At 36.2% G+C, this 19,343-nt stretch overlaps 8 protein-coding genes across 8 annotated transcripts; 5 read left to right on the forward strand and 3 right to left on the reverse strand.

Annotated features, from left to right (window-relative positions):
• Positions 1-27: 27 nt before the first annotated feature.
• On the reverse strand, positions 28-897 carry EV154DRAFT_428042 (uncharacterized protein; the record flags this gene model as incomplete). The annotated part of the gene is made up of 1 exon (XM_051596393.1): positions 28-897. The coding sequence occupies one exon, from the start codon at positions 895-897 to the stop codon at positions 28-30; it is 870 nt and encodes a 289-aa protein (XP_051453491.1).
• A 2,743-nt stretch (positions 898-3,640) lies between these two features.
• Positions 3,641-4,091, forward strand: EV154DRAFT_485467 (uncharacterized protein; the record flags this gene model as incomplete). Its single annotated transcript, XM_051598757.1, has 2 exons — positions 3,641-3,915; positions 3,989-4,091. The coding sequence occupies 2 exons, from the start codon at positions 3,641-3,643 to the stop codon at positions 4,089-4,091; spliced, it is 378 nt and encodes a 125-aa protein (XP_051453492.1).
• A 1,232-nt stretch (positions 4,092-5,323) lies between these two features.
• On the forward strand, positions 5,324-10,557 carry EV154DRAFT_522430 (male sterility protein-domain-containing protein). Its single transcript, XM_051602992.1, has 13 exons — positions 5,324-5,677; positions 5,757-5,957; positions 6,029-6,086; positions 6,144-6,290; positions 6,353-6,555; positions 6,630-7,814; positions 7,899-8,075; positions 8,152-8,989; positions 9,056-9,127; positions 9,186-9,343; positions 9,417-9,572; positions 9,636-10,088; positions 10,161-10,557. Exons 1-13 carry the CDS (start codon positions 5,474-5,476, stop codon positions 10,416-10,418), a joined length of 4,110 nt encoding a protein of 1,369 aa, XP_051453493.1. The 5' UTR covers positions 5,324-5,473; the 3' UTR covers positions 10,419-10,557.
• Positions 10,558-11,020: 463 nt separating this feature from the next.
• Positions 11,021-12,123, forward strand: EV154DRAFT_539885 (mannosyltransferase putative-domain-containing protein; the record flags this gene model as incomplete). The annotated part of the gene is made up of 4 exons (XM_051604379.1): positions 11,021-11,181; positions 11,239-11,388; positions 11,455-11,524; positions 11,575-12,123. 4 exons carry the CDS (start codon positions 11,021-11,023, stop codon positions 12,121-12,123), a joined length of 930 nt encoding a protein of 309 aa, XP_051453494.1.
• A 2,514-nt stretch (positions 12,124-14,637) lies between these two features.
• On the reverse strand, positions 14,638-15,387 carry EV154DRAFT_471004 (CPS1 protein). The gene is made up of 2 exons (XM_051597865.1): positions 15,190-15,387; positions 14,638-15,117 (listed from the first exon to the last, which is right to left on the reverse strand). The coding sequence occupies exons 1-2, from the start codon at positions 15,281-15,283 to the stop codon at positions 14,663-14,665; spliced, it is 549 nt and encodes a 182-aa protein (XP_051453495.1). The 5' UTR covers positions 15,284-15,387; the 3' UTR covers positions 14,638-14,662.
• Positions 15,388-15,549: 162 nt separating this feature from the next.
• Positions 15,550-16,634, forward strand: EV154DRAFT_522438 (thioredoxin-like protein). The gene is made up of 4 exons (XM_051602993.1): positions 15,550-15,679; positions 15,755-16,380; positions 16,440-16,514; positions 16,613-16,634. Exons 1-3 carry the CDS (start codon positions 15,572-15,574, stop codon positions 16,492-16,494), a joined length of 789 nt encoding a protein of 262 aa, XP_051453496.1. The 5' UTR covers positions 15,550-15,571; the 3' UTR covers positions 16,495-16,514; positions 16,613-16,634.
• EV154DRAFT_522439 (pyrroline-5-carboxylate reductase) lies at positions 16,631-17,592 on the forward strand. Its single transcript, XM_051602994.1, has one exon. It carries the CDS (start codon positions 16,665-16,667, stop codon positions 17,544-17,546), a length of 882 nt encoding a protein of 293 aa, XP_051453497.1. The 5' UTR covers positions 16,631-16,664; the 3' UTR covers positions 17,547-17,592.
• Positions 17,593-18,640: 1,048 nt separating this feature from the next.
• On the reverse strand, positions 18,641-19,020 carry EV154DRAFT_428004 (replication factor A protein 3; the record flags this gene model as incomplete). Its single annotated transcript, XM_051596387.1, has 3 exons — positions 18,641-18,745; positions 18,807-18,872; positions 18,934-19,020. The coding sequence occupies 3 exons, from the start codon at positions 19,018-19,020 to the stop codon at positions 18,641-18,643; spliced, it is 258 nt and encodes an 85-aa protein (XP_051453498.1).
• Between the last annotated feature and the right edge of the window lie 323 nt (positions 19,021-19,343).

The following is a 19,343-nucleotide window of genomic DNA, read 5'->3' on the forward strand; positions in this document are numbered from 1 at the left end:
ACTACATAAAAAGCATGATTTTGTAATCTATTTCCAGGCGTTGTTTTCACCAAAGATATTTCTACTTAGTGGTCCACCACAGTCAGAATCGCAACAGACATTTTCTTTTTTGCAGGTATCCGGAAAAGTCATGTTGGGCGGTGGTTTGTTATCCATGACTTTTTTCAGAAAAGGCAGGAAACCATCCACATCAATCCTTCGCTCCACATCTTTATGATATAATCCGATCGGTGTATAAATTTTCTCTTCGGGCAAATGATTTAATAACACCTCGCGAGGATAAGCACTAGCCACAAACTCTGTCATTTCCGTCGCGTTTAATACCACGCCATATCTATTTAGAATCTCAGCTGCACGATCCTCTTCGTATTCCTGACAGTGGCTAGAATCACACTGAAATTCAAATAAACGTCTACCGATTGCCGTCATGGGGTATTTGAACCAATCTTCAGTGTAATACCGAGACGGAATACTGATCACTGTCGCATCGTTCTTCATAAATAACCCAGATCCTAATCCATTGCCAAAAGGTGCAATCAAGATATCTAGATCTTTCACCACATTGGCTGTATGAATTAAATCACACCCCTTTTCGAAATCTATCGTCACCACCGAATAATCAATCCCATCTTTTACTTTATCCAGTGCCATCATTCTCTCGATTAATTCAGGCACGTTGGTGATCCTTCTCGATTTTTGACGGTTCAAGATCCCTACTCTATATTGTCCCGTTTCTTTGTAACTGACACGGGATGCTTCGCATGTATTATTCGGTTGCACAGGTTGTTCCAGCACATAGTCTTTAAATTCCTGGTAATGCTGAGATGGAATCTGTCCTTCACAGTAAAAGAGTGAGCATCGATTTCCTGTGCCCACCACGGCCTTTGGAAAACACATGGCCCTTCGCGAAGGAAGTATCTGTCGTTCAGTCAATGCATCATTTTCCTCTAGCACAATATCCGGTCCGCCGGGAAGAATGAAATCAATCGGTGTGTGTTCGTTCCAAAAGGTAGCAGCACGCAATGTCCAAGAACGAGGTGTTGCATCATGTTCCTTCATCAGACTAAACAGTGGCATCAGTCCATTATACAAAAAGTGCGAAAAGTGGAAAGGTGAGTAAAGTCCATACACAAATAAAGTTTCGTTAATAAACTGAATGTTGCGAGGACGACTTGTTTTATGTTTAGGTTGAAACCACATGCTTTCTTCTTGGGCACCATTGATGAGGTTGACTTGTGGAGGCTCAGAGGAACTAAGCACAAACGGCCCATTGTGTTTGTCCACGCAAAAATTCGTAAACGTGCAAATCTGGTTTCGACCGGAGCCTGTACAAGTCCAGCTTGATTCATTCATCCTGATCCCGGCTGAATCCCACCATCCATATAGAAATGCACAGGTTAAACTGGTGAGTAGGCAAGAATAGACCAAGTAGCGTTTTGTAAATGGTCTGTTAAATATCATGTAAAAGAAGAGAGAAATAAAACAGCCGTCAAGTTTTAAATTATTTTCTCTTGTGTCTCGGTCAAAATCAAGTCGGGTACACCAACTCTGCTCAATGAATAACGAAGAATTTCTGTTGATTAGTTTAAAGAAGGTGACTATAGAAAGATGTGTCACCTGATTCTACTCTGTCATGCCAATATAAAATATAAACAGGTGTAGCAATCCCATGATTTTTGAGGATATATCTCTACCACAGCACAATTAGGAAAGACACAAAATAATGCTATTTTTTCAAAGTATGGTTTTTTTTTTATTGCTTAGATCAATCAGCTTCCCTAATTTTCTGTTGACACACTGTATAAAGCAGGGATTGAACTGTAAATGGTTGGGCTCACATTATAGATAGCCGGCGGTATTATTTTAGACGTGTCGGTTGTGTAAATTAGCTGTCTGCATTACTTGAAATTGAGACCTATTGAAATCTAAATCACACGAGAGGACCACAGGGGAAATGTCTAGAACTCCGTATATTCTTCAAACGTATTTTTTTAGAATTACATGATTGTTTACATATAAGTCGGCCATAAGTCTTTGCGTCGATTGACATGTCATATCGTCTAAAGTTCATAGGATGATCGATTTCTGTTTTCCATAAAATCTGCTTCACTGTCATTACAAGCTACTACTGGAACGCAGATAGACAAATACCAAATTCTGACTTGCTTGGGAGGTTTTTTGCAAGTGTTTCTTTTTTAAGTATTATGGATGATGAAACAAGCAATTAACTCATTCTGACATAACCTCTTGTTTATCAGCTTACCAAATAATCTCGTTCACACACTTTCTTAATTAAAACATCCTGACATAAGCCAGTCCTTGTTAATCAGCCTATAAATACACACTTTTTTTTCCCTTTTGCTTTTCCTTTAACTCACTTCTCTTTTTCTTTTGAATGAAATTTCAAAGGTTCGTATATAACTTTTTTCTTCAAGAAACACTAAATTATTAGTTCTTTTTTTAAAAAGATACATTGCGATTCTTGCGATATTACGGCTACGGCTAGTCTTTGCTATAGGATGGTGGCCTCCTAGGTTGAGTTCTTGGCTTTTGGAACCCACTGGAAGGACATACTGTGAATAGCAGGGTTTACACTGTAAATGGGTGCGATCATATATGTGTTTTGGTCTTGGCTGGGTTGATTGCTGTAAGTGGTATAAAAAAATACGTGTGAAAAAAACATCTGTTCTTCTATAGATTATATAATAAGAATAAACCTATTTTTACTATAAAATAATCGTCTATCGACGATGTTACCTATATAAGGAGGTCTAAACATTTCTATATAAATCTCGTAGCTCTCGGAAGGGAATCAACCCGCCTCAAGCCCAAAATGTCTTTAACAATTACGGGACTGTAGGAGCACAAGGAATTGTATCTGGTGGTACATTACACGTATCAAGTAGAAAAAGGGCTGCAGAAGATACTGCAGAAACAGGCACTAAAAGAAAAGGGAACTCCGGTAAACCTTTTTTTATTTGCACATCAAACTATTTTAGAATCTAATTAAGGTCTTTTTATACATAGATATTTCTTTTTCTTGTTACATTTTTTCAAATGCAATCATTAAAATATAATGGTCTGTATATGGACAATTAAAGAGAGCTTCCATTTTTTTTTTTTCACTGCTAAACATTTGATCGTTTCCAAATATGGAATTAAAATCTGATACAAGACTTCAAGCACACGTTTGGACAAGCGAACTATAACAAATGCGACAGTTGAAACGGGACCTAATACTAGCAACTTTGTGCCACTGCCAGAAACAAAAATATATCTCAATACAGAACACTTAAAAATGGGAAAAATAATGCTTGAAGATGATACAATCACATGTATTGGCCAGAGTTATATATTTTTTCAACTTCGTCAGTTAAGATCGAAATTATACTGCCTATCAACTTATTCGCTATGCCGAGCCTTCAGCTCAATTATATCTGACATCTCCTATCGCCCATATACCATTGTAGGAAAATTTCAAATGTTTAGCACTGAAAAAAAAAAATGGAAGCTCTCTTTAATCGTCTGTAAATAGACCATTATATTTTAATGATTGCATTTGAAAAAATATAACACTTCAAGAAAAAGAAATATCTATGTATAAAAAGACCTTAATCGGGTTCTTTAAAAAAATAGTTCGATGTGCTTGCGAGGGAAAGATTCCAATACCGTGGATTTACTACACCAAACCATAAGCCAAGACAACTACCTTAAAATCAAGAATGCTTGTGCTATTAAAACAGTTTCACTCACTCAGGAATGCAATGATTTGCTGAAAAGAATTGATAGCTGTTCACCATCACTTTTTTCACTCAGGAAGCTGCTCATGAATTTTATTGAGTTTCCGGATGACAAGCACTTCGATCCTTACCTGCATAACGACTACGATTTTATTCACGGCATAGTTTTTCACTTGTAAGTTTTATTATAGTACCCCATCGCCTTTTATATTCAATATTAATTCATTCTGATTATCCTTTCCTTCAAGTCTTAAACTCTGTGAAAGTCCAATGAACCCCATTGGTCAAAAGTCGAGATATTTGAATGTTGAACTTTTAAGCGGGAGAAGTTCACTTTTATGCACTTATTAACAAAAGCATTTAATAGTTAAGCAATCCTATACTTTACGTCGTTCGAAAGCGCATTTAATTCTGCACCACCTGAAGCACTTTTCCGATTATTAAATGGTAATCATTAATATTAATCTCTTATAGTATTTTTGGTATTGACTCCTGTTTGTATATAGGATCGAAGTGCTTCATGGTGACATGGAAAATAGCAAGATTGATGGCATAGGTCTTAAAAGAAAAAAAATTCGTTGGTTATTTTGATTGAACTTGCCGGAGGTTGCCAAACTAGCTCGGAAAGAAAGCTCGATAGTGATTGTTACAAGACATACCAAAATGCCATCAAAACATTAGATAAAGATATAAAGCCCAAAGTATTTACTGTTCTACATACTAGACCATCAAACAAGCAAACATAGTTTACAAATAAATGAAAAAACCCCGCTTTTACCGTCAATCCGAAGCATAATTCTGTCATGGATACCACATTCAGGTCCGGGGATTATTTATGCAAATAATCCAGGGCACGTTTGTCCTTTCACAAATGCTGACACATGTTCTACTTTTCTTTTTAAAATCAGCCAGAGGCAAGCTTTTCTGTCAACAACTTGCATCAAATATAGTTGTTCATCATGCAATATACTTTGAAGTTTATGTTAATAAATAAGAAAATTCAGACAATGAAACATCTATCACTGATAAATGTGGCCATTCTTCTGCATGTAAAGATTATTCTTCTATAATCTATCATAGACAAGGATTCACAATGCCGTAATCACCATGTTTTACAAATACAAAAGTAAAGAAATAATTCACTGCTGGCTGAATTCTACCGTTGCCATTATTGTAATTGAAAGCAGGATTATAACAAGTTTTATTGAAGGTGTTCTTTTTTAGATGCGAATTTAGTTTTTTTGGTGGTACATGATCTATAAATGATATTAATTATCACACAATGATTATATTGCAACATCAATTATATTCGTAAAACAATGAAAGTGTCAAAAATAAAGTATAAGTATAACTTATTTGACGAAATAGAAGAGTAAATTTCAGACCAGGAATGGCTTGGGCATTAGAATTGTTTTTTAAAAAAAAACATATAAGCTGCGACTGCACTCAGTCTTTTTTTTTCTAGTGAAAAGGTCGCATAAAAAAAAAATACTAAACTGTAAGCAAAAAAAAAAAAAAAAAAAAAAAAAAACGGAAGCTCTTTAGTGGACTTTTAAATACAAATGGGGCAAGTTCCCTCATGGCTTTACGAACCTTGGGTGAAGAAGGTTATTGTGGGAAAGTCCGACAAGCTTTTTCTTCTGCATTTATTACATTGTTTATTTCGTTTTATTCGAAATATTCTTTTTTTACTTTAATATTTAAATACTATAATTTTTTCACTGATCAAGGAGATGAATGACCAAGTTGCAGATTACTACCGACATAAAACTATTCTCATTACAGGCGCTACAGGGTTTGTGGGAAAGGCCATCCTATGGAATCTATTAAAAGTAGCAGGAAAGGATATTGAGAAGGTGTATGTACTCATTAGACCAAAAAGAATCTCGGCCGGTACTCCATCTCAACGCATTCTTGACGAAATTATCAATACTCCAGTAAGTTGAATAAACGGGGCTCAATATTTTGAAAGAGAGAAAGAAAAAATCACTCATATGTCAAAATAAAAATAAACAGGCTTTTAACAAGTTGGTGGTAAATTATTTCGATAATGATCGAGAAGCTCTTAGAAGAAAACTAGTGCCAATTTCTTATGATTTATCTCTTTCTCACATGGGATTATCTATGGAGGATAGTGTTCAGATGAAAGACACAAACATTGTTATTCATTGTGCCTCGACTTCAGAATACGAAAATTCATTAGAGTGGAACTTGGAGGTTAGAAAGAATAACAATGAAATAGGGTTAACAAAAGAAAAAGAGAGATTAAGAACATGTCTGAATTTTAGACAAACGTATTGGGAACGATTCGATTGATGGATTATCTGGACGGTTGCTTAGATATATGTAAGATGTAGAATGGGTTCACGTGGGGAAGGTTACTCAAAACAAGGGTTATTTTAGGTTCGTTTGTTCATTTATCACCTACGCATATTTATCAAGATTTACCTGATGGATGCATAGAAGGAAAGATCATGGAACACGTCTATGACTGTGGTTTTGGAGACCCAGAGGATTTTCTCAAGGAACTTCTGGCCGCAGATGAAAAAGGTAACAGCTTTCACTTTTTTTTTTTTTTACCCATTTTAGGAAAAATTAATTTTCAAATTTAGAATCTGCAATTCTTGTAAAACGTATTTTACAGAAATATTCTACACTCCATTTATTTACAAAGGCGCTTATCGAACACTTAATCTTGAGAAGAATAGAACAAGTTAGGAGAGATGAAAGGGACGGTGGTAAAGAACCATACCCATTTGCCATATTCAGATCAAATTATATTGGTCCCAGTGCCGTAGAACCGATGCCAGGATGGGTAATGAAAAGAGAAAAAAGAGAAAAAAATACAAAGGTGTAACATATCATTAAGCTGACTTCTATCTAAAATAGACGTGCGGTATGTCCAGTGTTTCGACTTGGTTAGCGCTATACGGATATTCAGTTCCCATCATTCAACCTGATCAGGGCAAAAGGCCAGCTAATGTGATTCCTGTTGATTATGTTTCTCATAGTATTGTACAATCGATTCCTTTCATCACATATCCCGGCAACGATTTTGTTCTACCACTTGCAGACCTAGTCAATAGCATTTCGACCCCGAAAATGCCGCCCACATCCAATAGAAACTCACTCTCTTCAACTGAAGATAGTATCAACTCCAATACAAAATACTTTCCTTACATTTTTAATATATCCTCTCCCAATACTCCAATCACCTGGTATCAGGCATACACAGCTATACAAGATTACTGGACTCGACCTAACAATGCTATCCTATCAAATCAAAGATTACCCGATGCAGATAGTTATTTCTCTGCCAACAAGACTCTGTCTAAGGCAAGATTTCTGATGCGATATTACTTCAGATCCACACCAAATACCACCCCACAAAATGTACAACAAATCCCTTTTAATAAACGTGAAAGCAACAGTCATCTCAACAATGCACCTCACAACGGAAAGAACGAAATCTTACAAGATCAACAAAAATGGATGGAGCTGGCCTCCAACATCCGTAATAATCTAGCAAAACAAAATAGACATCCATGGTCCTACAGCTCTACCAAATTCAACGAACTAGGACTCACTGACAATGGATTGAAAGATTTAGACTGGTATAATTATTTTATGCAGAGTTGTTATGGAGTTCAAGTTTATATCATGCACAGTGGACCCCATATGAGAACAAGTGTATTACCAAAGAACAAAGACTGTGCTTTATATTCTGCCATCAAATCAGGTAATACATCCATCATTGATGCACCTTTCCGTAGTGTCATCTATACAGAAGAAGAAATGAAGCAGAGAATACAGCACATGATTGATATCACGGTTTCATCACTCCGAAACCCAACATTATCAATCCAGAATGAAAAAAACTGGAAGCCAGAATGGATTGAATATTTAAACGATACGCTAGAGGACTGGTGTGATGAAAGTTCTGTGGAGACCTTGGAGATTAAATCGAAAAAGAAGGAAATCGAACAAAAATGGAAACTAAGAGTGGATGAAAACAGCGAGATGACAAAATTGGCTGTATTAAACGATCCTGGTGTCGGTGATGCTATCAGTGAGGTAAACATATTTCTATATAAATATATAAAAAAGAGAGAGAGAGAGAGAAATTGAAAATTGTTTTCATTCATTGAATGAGATTAGCTTTCTAAAAGGTCCGGTATGCGTGCTGAAACAGTCATGGATGAAGCCATTAAAACATTGGCCAGAATACAAGAAAGAACACAGCTATCGTATGCTTGGTTTGCTGCTTCATTTTTACATAAACTTTTAAAAAGTATGTTTAGTGGCATTTACATTGACAAAAACGAGCTCGAAATGGTAATCACCATCCCCCTCCCCCTTCTATCACCGTTCTTGGAAAATAATCAAAGCGCTAATTTCTATTATCATACAGATTCGAAATGCGGTACAAGGAGGTAAAAGAGTTGTTTATGTGCCTGTCTCCAAGACCGCGTTAGATCCAGTCCTTGTTTGGTTCCTGACAATTCGATATGACTTGCCTATTCCGGCATTAATCTTGGATGAGGCTTTAGCCATTTTAGGCCCCTTTTCTGATCTGTTACGACTTGCTGGTGCAGTGTTTATCAAGCGCGATTCTAATTCTCGATCCAAGTTGGCTACGGCCGTCACATCCGCCTATTTACAATTTTTGATGCGCGAAAGAGGAGCTTTGACCGTCATTTTAGATCAAGTGCGTTCAAGAACTGGTATCTTTCAGGATCCATTTAATGATGGTCTAATCAGCATGATTATTAAGGATGAAGAGCAGGATATTATCTTTGTGCCCATCAATATCACTTATGAGGAAGTGCCAGATATTTCATTACTCATTGCACAAGATTTGAAATCTAGAAAGAAGCACAGTACGCCTACAAACGGCATCCAAAGATCCAAGACGACTTCGAATCGAATGTCCACACCTACAAAAGTATCGAGACCAAGCGATAGTAGATCTCAAAGGGTACGTAGCCGTAGCTTAGGAAACGGTCTGCAAGAAGAAAAAGGAAATGGCGGGCCGATAAAAGTCACTCATTGTGGCAGGTTACTTGTCGGTGTTGGGAACCCTATCTCTCTAAAACACGACATCAAGAAAGTAGATGACACGCCCTTGTTTCAAACAGTAACGAATATGATTCAGAAAGAGCAAAAGCGATCTATCTCTGTTAGTCCAATTTCATTAATTGCGGCTATATTACTTTACAGTAGAGTTAAAGGCAACTGCATTGACATGGGTAAATAATAGAAGGGGGAATGATGTTGTATGAAACTTTATTTTTTTTAAAAAAAGACAAACATAGATACTTTGAAGGAGCATCTGGGGTATTTATCATCAATGACCAAAGAACAAGGCATGTCCATGGATTGGCAAGGTAACACAGATTGCCATGACACAAAATATACCAGTAATATTCACCGCGGTTTATCTAGATTTCGAAGACAGCGAGACGATCATTTTTTATAATATCCGACTATTAGAAAAGAACTCGAATATTGTTACGATCGACGAACGATATCACAATGGGACATTATTTCGTATTTGCACTCGCTCTGAAAGCATACTTCAGCTAGCCTATTATGCAAATCAGGTAAAATTATCCATTTATAATATATATATATATATAAAAAAAAAACTTTAAAATTAATTAGGTTTATTTTTAGCTTCGTGAGATCTTTGTACTGGATTCCATTTTCGCCGCCACTTACCTTTCATTTGGCACAAGAGTTAAGGTTATTGAGAGCGTATTTATTGAACGATTTCATTTCTTGGCGACCTTATTTCAGCACCACTTTAATACATTGTGGAACATTGAACAGGTAATGTTTTTTTGTTTTTTTTTTAGTTAAATTAGCCACTGATGACCCCATGTCCTTCTAAAGGAGTATGCCAAGCTAAAAGAAAAGTATCGGGCATTCTTATGTCCTACTACAGACAATAATCCAGGCATGATGCAACGTCTGGTTCTAGATGGCGAACAAAAGACTCTTTTTGCCCAATTGAATTTATTGGCCTCATTTGTTTATCCGATTATAGACTCGTTTTGGGTTACACTGTGCGCCCTGTCCGCCCTAAATGATGTCAAGGCATTACCGCTTTCGCTCGTACCGACTTTGTCCCAATGGATCGGCATGCATTTGATAAGCGGAAGAAGAACCATCTACAGTGAGGTGCTATCCACAGAGTATAGTCAGTGTACATTACAGTCTCTGGTGCAATTAGGTTTACTCGACAGAAAATCAGCGAAACTGGTTTTATCACCTGACGCACAAATGCTAATGCAAGCGTTAGGATTATCTACAAATGACGATTTAATCTTGCAGGTTCAAGAAAAGGTAAAAAAAAAAAAAAAAAAAAAATCCTACAAGGCAAGACATTGCTTTATTTATTTATATGTATTTGTCTAGTCCGAGAATGAAGAATCATTGGATTCAATAGCACAGTTATGTCAAAAGATTGAGCAAGTTCGAATTAAACAAGAAGATACTGCAATTTCTGTGCACATTTACGAGAAATGTCAAAACCAAATTCGTAGCTTAGCAAAGACAACGGACGGGAATAATTCCTTCTCGAAAAGACAAGGAGCCATTGTAGCTGAAAAGAAGGAGGAAGCCATGATTCAACTTGGCTATGCCTTAATACAAAGTATGGATACCATTTTTTAAAAAGAGGGGAAAGTGTCATATTTATCTCACTTTTAGATTAGCGCCAAGACACGAGACACTTTTGGGCAATCGCTGAAATATTTTGAAACTCCCAGTGATTTTTTATTAATTCAATAAAAATCGATTCTTTTTTTTTTCACGTCTTCTTTTTTTCTTTTACACACACAAAAAAAAAGCCTTTTCCCCCTCTTATGCCATCTTTACATGCAAGCCCTTCTATGAGAAATAAAAGAGCTCCTGTGCTATTGATAACTTTTATTGCATTCACAGTCTACTTTATATACATGATCACAAACACTCCCACAGTGAATAAATTAAATCATGACATAATCCCAGCGCAAAACAGGAGACCCGAGCATGAGATTTGTAAAACAGAACAGGTCAAAAGAAACATCGATCCAAATCATACCAATGCACATCTAAGCTTTTGGAATCATTTATCAGAAGTCACAGTAGAGGTTTACAAAAAGAAGTGGCAAGATTTCATGAATAAAATCAAGAATGCCCAACCACCGAGTTGGAACAAAAGAGGGATCGTGTTGGTTGCTGGTAATAAAGACACCTTTCAACGTACCCTGACAGCTATCCAAATCTTGAGAAAAATGCACGCTTGTCAATTGGATATCGAGGTATGGCACTTATCCGATGAGCAACCTTCAGAGGAAATGAAGATGGAATTGGAAAGCTTGGGTGCCAAACCAAAGGATTTATCGGACCCTAAATTGGTCAGGCCCATTACCCTAAGAAGGAATGCTGAAAAACAGTAAGTTACAGGTGACAATAGTAACAACAACAAAAGGTGACTAACTGTTGTTTTTAGGTTTCAAATAAAGGCGGCAGCGATACTGAATTCCTCCTTTAAAGAGGTCTTGTATCTTGATTCGGATAATCTACCTGCAAAAGACCCAACCTTTTTGTTTGATACACCAGAATACAAGAGCACGGGTGCATTGTTTTGGCCCGATTTCTGGTAAACAAAAAAAAACCATTTGTTTATATTAAAAGATAAAATTAACTTTTGCTTTCTTCTTTGCAGGAAAACGCACGGAGAAAATAAAGTATTTGATGTATTAGGCATACATTGTGAAGACGAATGGGAACAAGAAGTAAGACTTTATATTTAGAAGGAAAATATGTATCTAAATTTTATAAACAGTCAGGTCAAATGGTGATTGATAAGGAGAAGTCTTGGCTTCCGTTACAACTCGCGTGGTACATGCAAAAACATTATGATGTCTACTTTCAGTTTTTGAATGGTGATAAAGATACGTTCAAATATGCCTGGAAAGCCTTAAACAAGCCTTACCATATGAGCGAGGTCTTCGTAGGTATGGCCGGCGATATGTTGGGAGAGCGTTTCTGTGGACATACGATGCTTCAATATTTCCCTACTCCCGGTGAAGAGGAAGACGACGAGTTATTATTTGTTCATGCCAATCTTTTGAAAATCACTGATAAAATACACTTTATACGTGACGATGGTCAGGAACACCCTTGGGACTTGGCAAAACACTCTTCCATGAGCCACTCAAATACATGGATCAAGCCTGAATTTTATATCGGTCCTGGTGGCCGCGCGTGTATGGATTTCACACATCGTGAAGGTGAACCAGAAGCCGTAACAGAGAATTTCGATGATGTGGTACCAAACCTCCAATCGAATTATTTTAAATATGGTGGTATCGGTGGTGAGACAAGAGTATAATTCTTTATATTGTGGTCGGGTTTCACATTTACTCTTTTCTGATCAAAGGAGCGGAGCAATCCGAGTCATGTCAAAAGAATTCAAATTCATATAACCGCACCATTAATAATGTAAATAAATCAACTTCAAGATATTTTTAAATACTTCAACAATGCAGAAAAGTGGATTGAATGCATGCAGACTTTTATGTCTAAAATCACAGTAATACTGAGTATGCGGCACATTATTTATGTAATGATAAGGCCAATGTTGGAACTTTTTTTTTACTAGCAATAGAACTGCTCCCTTTGGCCATAATAGGATGTACGGTATAAAACAACCCAATGCATAGTATCGATTCAGGACATGTACAAAAAAATCTTACATATTGAATTTTAAATCTCGTTTTAACACTGAATTGTACGTTTATGATACCCAGCCTGTCTCCAAGTTTTCAAAATTTAGTGAGCTTTAGTAAATTACGACCTATTTCTGTTTAATCAATTTTATAAGGCGGATAATTTTGCGAGACAATGGGGAAACAAAATGTAGACTAGTTCGAATTAAAACAATTAGGATGTACGGCTACCAGAAAAGAGTGGGTATATATTATGTAAAGTCAACGTAACTGAGGGTCTGTTACCAATGAAGAGCTTTCTTGCAATACTATTTGAATGCATATATGAAGGTCTATTAATAGTATTAGATTCGACAGGGCTTGGCAGTAGGATGTATCTTTTTTAGAACAGCAGAATTAGGTGTTAAGATTAAATTTATAGAAGAAAAATGTTTTTGGATCATCTCAAAGCAGCATTACATCTGTGTTTATTTCCAAAATAAACAAAATGGACCAAAATTATTTCTTCCCACAGTTAATTTATCCGCTGCAAAAATCCGACAGGGCAAACGAAAGACGGGTAATTCAGAATCACAGAGAAGGCGACAAAAGCTCTAGAATACGTCTGAACATCTTGGAAGTCTGCAGACAAAAGACTTTTAATACCATATATAGAAGGTTGACGATCAAACTACTACAAACAAAGGGTTCACTCCTACAAGCAGCAGATGCATACATGAAAAGCAAAACCAGAAAAGCTAGGTTCGTCCTTTGACCAAATATATGGTAATATAGGATAGTTTTTTTTTTTATTTTTATCAGAGAAAGGGGTACGAATGCATCTCTTTACCTATCACCTTTGTGTTTTAACCAAAGGATATTTGAACTGAAAAGCTATATGACGATTTATCGTAGACTATTTGAAATTAGGGAGAAAAATGCTAGTTTTTTTTTTCACAACACCCTCGTGCCACAAATCTCAACTCCCCACCTCCACACTTCCCCTTATACCTTATTTCAATATGGCAATGTTATGGGGAATTGCACCGGTTTTAATTTAACATCTTTGACAGTCCAGGGTAAAAACACATAACAAACCACGAGTGTTCATCATGAAATGAACTTGGGTACAGGTTATGACTTAATTATGACTTAATTTAATATCTCTGTTGCCATTCTGAAAGAAGGAAACCATTATTTTTTTACTAGAAAAAAGAACCCCCATATATGGCAATAATGTCCGTAAAGGTTAGATCAAATAGTTAGCCCTCGGCAAGAGAGAGGGGATGGGGGACTATTTCACTTTCATACAATACAAGCACATCTTCTCAGATCTTGCATGATGTTCACTTCACTCTGGAGTTAATAGTTTTGCTGCTGCTTTCTCAAAATAAGTCAGGTTGTATTCTTAGTATGTATTTCAAGATCGTAATTGCTACCTTAAAAATACGATTCTATAAGCTGTTTAATTACTAATAAAAAGTCCTTTGACTGTCTACAGAGGCAGGGAACTTTGTATTCTGACTGAAATGAGTCATATATTAAAAATATTTTAACAAAAATACTCAAGAGTCTAAATTATGTGCTTGGAATTTTAAAAAAGAAAAGTCATTAACGCGTTTATAGTTTGAAGATACATGCGTAAAGTTGTCAATAACCTCTGTTACTACCAAGCTGACAATCGGCATAGAAGCGTATTTGAGTTGCATACAGAAGCAGGAGTAAATTTTATTCCAGTAAAAGTAAACGTCCTGGCTTTTTCCTTTCTTTGACGATGAAACCATGGTAGCGGTAGACGTTAGAGTTTTTTTTTTTTTTTTTTTTTTTTTTTTTTCTTTTAGTTTTCTAAAGTAGTCCCAATGGTAAATGGGAGCCAGCTGTGTGAGTGTATTTCATTCAACACCAAAACATTATGCATCACTCCTGTCTTTTTTTCATGCAAAAACAGAACAGGTCTAAATATAGACATGTAAAATGCACTTGTACGATTCATGCATAAATCCGCAAGGAAAAAAAAACAATGGGCTGAAAAAAAGCCAAAGTTTAAATCATATTAGAACATAAGATACAGTAATTGAATAATAAAACGCCTTCCCCCAACATCTCGGTTAACATTATGTTTGTTTGTGATTCAAAAAGAAGAAAAATAAAGAAGGGGGCAGTATAATATCGCCACTTGGGAGTTTAAAGATGATTGTGGAAAAAAAAATAGTTGTATGAAATTTATTTATATATCGCTTTTACATTTTGACTCAACCAATTTAACCCTTCAAATAAGCCATCCCCGGTAGTTGCACAAGAAGGATGAACGTACCAGATTCGTTCTCGCAGCTTTGCCAAACCTAATATATCTGTGACTTCAGCCGGTGTAAAAGAGCCTGGTAAATCTTGCTTATTTGCGAATATTAATAGTAAACAGTCCTTCATTTCACGATCAGAAATGATGCGATATAACTCTTGTCTTGCTTCCTCAATTCGATTACGGTCCTGACAATCAATCACAAAAATCAAGCCTTGGGTTCCTGTGTAATAATGCCTCCAAAGGTTTCTGATTTTATCCTGTCCTCCCACATCCCATACGTTGAATTTGACGTTTTTGTATGTAACGGATTCTACGTTGAATCCAACAGTGGGTATGGTAGTAACGGATTGATTCAACTTTAGTTTATACAGAATGGCTGTTTAAAATATTTAGTATTTATTATTCTGAGAAGAATCGAGTCAATAAGAAAAAAAAAAAAACTCCTTACTAGTTTTGCCTGCGGCGTCTAATCCCAACATTAGGATTCTCATTTCTTTGGTACCGAATATCTTGGCCAACGCCTTTGACATGTTTGCACCCATTATTAATTTTATTATTATTATTTATACAAAAAAGATAGAGAAAGGAAAAAGAGAGAGAAGGAGAGATTAAGCAATATATTTTATAGAAAAAATACTGATGTACTCCTAAAAAATACAAGTATACGACAATAACACAACTCAAAATAGGAGTGTGTGCGACACAAGACTGTGAGAGAAAACGATAACTGTCAATTTTTTAATTTTACCTTTTTATCTCTTGTTTTTATCTATTTATCTGCGATATTAAACTTTTTTTTTTTTTTATAATCTCGAATAAAACAAGTCAAGATGGAGGATGCACTTTGGGCTCAGTTACAAAATACAGGATTAGAGGAGCATGACGACAAGGACAGAATCGAGGCAGAAAGTGATGACGAAGAGGTTGATGTGCAAGAGGTTAGTTATTCTCTCCCCAACCAACTTTTTTTTTTTCCCTCCTTTTATTTCCTTCTGTTTTGACGCCTAATATAGGAATTATCTGTTCCGCACGAAGAGAGGTTACAGGGACCACAAACAGGGCCTAAAGGAGTCAAAGCCGATCATGAATATCATCAACAGAAAAAATTGGTCACAGAAAGCAAGGCGCGTGCAGAATATAATGCGCGTCTGTTAGCGAAAGCACCCATGACAACCACCTATTTACAGGACGAAGCCAATAAAGACCGTGAAGAATTGCTCATATTACAAGCAGAGGAAGAAGAGGAAGACGATCTGAAATATTATCGAGAGAAAAGATTACGAGAGTTGAAGAACATGTCGAGACAACAACGAGTGTTTGGTACGTTGACAACGATTACAGCTGATGAGTATGCCGATGAGATTGATGAGGAGATGGGCGATATTCCAGTGCTTGTGCATTTATTTGACGAGAGTATCCCAACGTGTAAATTATTAGATGAACATTTGAGAGGCTTATCCAATAAATATTCACTTGCCAAGTTTATTAGAGTATCTGCTCTCCAACTAGAATTCGATCTAGTGGAATCCCCTGCAATTTTAGTTTATAAAAATGGTATTTTAATTGCCAATTTGGTAAGAATCATTGATGAAGTAAGCACAAGATTTGATATAGATGAGATAGAGGATGTATTAACAAGGTAAGTACGTCATATGCTGTTCACGTGATTATGTCATTAATTCCTCAAATGGGACACAGACATGGCGCGTTATCTGAAAATGATCTTTATGATTTACCCACAAATTATGCTTGAACAGAAGGAAAAGAGTGAAGGTACCTTCATCGTCATTTTAAATTACCGGGGTTACAATTGTAGTCACACTGCCAATTTAAGGGGATTAATTCTTTCTTTTTTTTTATGCGATCACTAGTATAAATAAAATGCCTCTTTCTTTACAAAGACTACAATTATTAACATCTCATATGGTCTCTTCTACTACTAAAAAATTAAACCAAACCAAACCTACCATCTCCTTCATTGGTGGTGGAAATATGGCTGAAGCTATTTTGGCTGGCCTCCAATCAAGTGGTCATCCTAGCTCTCTTTTACGTTATTCTGAGCCATTTCAAGAACGTTTGGAGTATATGCAAAACAAATATCCATATCTCGTTAGCTCCAAGGACAATTGTGAGATTGTAGAAGGCTCAGATGTTGTCATCTTGGCCGTAAAGCCTCAAGTATTGCGCTCTGTCGTTTCTAATGATCTATCAAAACTTGTCAAGAAAAACCCAAGTCTACTTATTGTATCTATTGCTGCCGGCATTACTACCCAGGACATTCACAAATGGTTAAGTATCGGTGATAGTCCTGCATCCATTGTGCGTTGTATGCCAAATACACCTGCCCTTGTAGGCGAAGGCGCGGTTGGTTTATATGCTACTCAGTCTGTAAACACTGAACAAAGAGAGACTACAGAAGGCATTATGAAGTCTATTGCAAAACAGGTTTCTTGGGTCCCAAAAGAATCACTGATAGATACAGTGACAGGTATTAGTGGTAGTGGTCCCGCTTATTTCTTTTTAATTATGGAAGCTATGCAAAATGCCGGTGTTGAGGCTGGTCTATCACTTGAGGACTCGAAAGCACTTACCATCCAAACATGTATTGGTGCCGCTCGTATGGCACAGACATCCGAAGATGATTTGGCTACCCTTCGTCGTAAAGTGACTTCGCCTAAAGGTACAACAGAAGCGGCTGTTAAATCAATGGAAGCTAGTAACATTCGTGGTATCATGGCGAATGCGGTGTTTGCTGCTCAGGATCGTGGAAAAGAATTAGCAGAACAATTAGGCAAAGAACTTTAAATATGTACATAATAAAGACCCTGCTTTTTTTTTCATTTCTGTTAAACAAGATCTAATCTTTTCGGTTTAGTCCAAATCAGAAATTGTGTACAATGATACAATATAATGTATCACACTTTTACTAAAAAAAGTTACCCACACTAAAAATGTGATAAAATAATTTGTGTTGGTAAAGTCAAGAACGCAATTTCACTTTAAACGAGACGGCATTAGTTTTTTTTTTCGACAAGTATATGCTGATATGCGTAATCAAGGAGCCGAAGAAGCGGGAAAAAAGTCGCAAGCCATTACCGTGAACGGCAATGACTTGAATTCATAACGTAAAAAAGACAGGATCAAAGAAAAACAGAAAAAGATGAAGGATATTAGAGTAAAACTGCTATGAATGGTTGAAATTATTTTTATTATGTGCTTAATGATATAATATACAAGCTGTGCCGTAAAACTTCTTTCAAAATTTATCTTCAAACAGTTTTTTTTTTTAAAAAAACCAAAAGCTTTTCTATCACCACCAATATCTCGGTTGCATAAACGATTAAACAGCATATGCCTACTATGAATAGTATATGGAGCTCGTTCTATGGCAACACATATACGTGTCAAATTTGACTTTAGAATAGCGATTGGTTCCACACTGGGAGTTGAACATAACCATATTCATTAATAAGAACATACACTTGAAACATTATAACTATGTAAACGAGCTCTATAATACACTATAAAATTAATCCATGACAACACATGCTTTTCTTTCCAATGATCACGTCTGCATCCCCGATCCGAAATTCCCAAAATAGTTGCACAAATATGCGAGCACAGTGCGTAGTTTTTTTAGTACACCAGCAATAACAGTTCCTTTTGCAAAACAGCTTCCTCTATACCCAGACATCTAAATAAAAAAGCCGGTCATCTGTCTCACTGTATCCCATTTTTATTAAAAGTTGCTAACGCTGCATGTGCTTTTGTATATACATTCTTTATTCAAAGATTTCAGGAAGCTTTTGACCGAGTTCAACAACCTTATTTGCTAACTCAAGATCTAGAAATCAAAAATGATAATTAATATCGTCGTGCACAAAGGTTTGATATGTGTACTAACTAAAGTTGTTGCCGAGATTTGTGGTTTTGAATTCTCTCAAAGTAAAATCTTGTTCAACTTGACCAATAACTTCAACGAAATCTGTACCCCATTGACTTTCCTACAATAAATGCATGCAGTTGTCAATGTCACGCTTCTTTTCTTTTTCTTTAAAAGCTTACTCCGTTTAAATGAACCAAGACTTGTCCCTTATCGGTAGATTCTATGACTGCGGTATTTCCAGAAAGCTAAGCGAAATGATTAAGCTTTTATTGTTGCTGTCAAAACATTAACTCTTTATTAACTTACAGAAACAAGCTTTCCGGTGATGCGAACAGTTCTTCCGACATACTTATCTCTCAATGACGAGTTAATACGGGGTGTAGGTTTGTCCATGTTTATAACTGATAAAATATGAAAAAGGCACACGTCTTTTACACGCGCGCACTACTTTTTAACTTCAAAAAAAAAAAAACAAAAAAAATCTCGCGCTACCATTTTTCCCTGTCCGGTCAAAATATACGATTCCGAGCCGGCATCCTACCTGTTATCATGAAAAAAAAAGCGTTTTTCCTCATAAACAGAAACTGAAATGCAATAACTCTGCTAAAAACCGTGTTAACCAATAATCGACTGTTTTCCGTATAGTATTATGTAATAATTTACCCACCTAATTTGCACGTACTAATCTTTGAATATGATGAAAGGTTGTTTTGTAC

Source organism: Mucor mucedo, assembly GCF_025094135.1.
Source record: "Mucor mucedo strain NRRL 3635 chromosome Unknown EV154scaffold_115, whole genome shotgun sequence".
In the NCBI taxonomy this organism is placed as follows: domain Eukaryota; kingdom Fungi; phylum Mucoromycota; class Mucoromycetes; order Mucorales; family Mucoraceae; genus Mucor; species Mucor mucedo.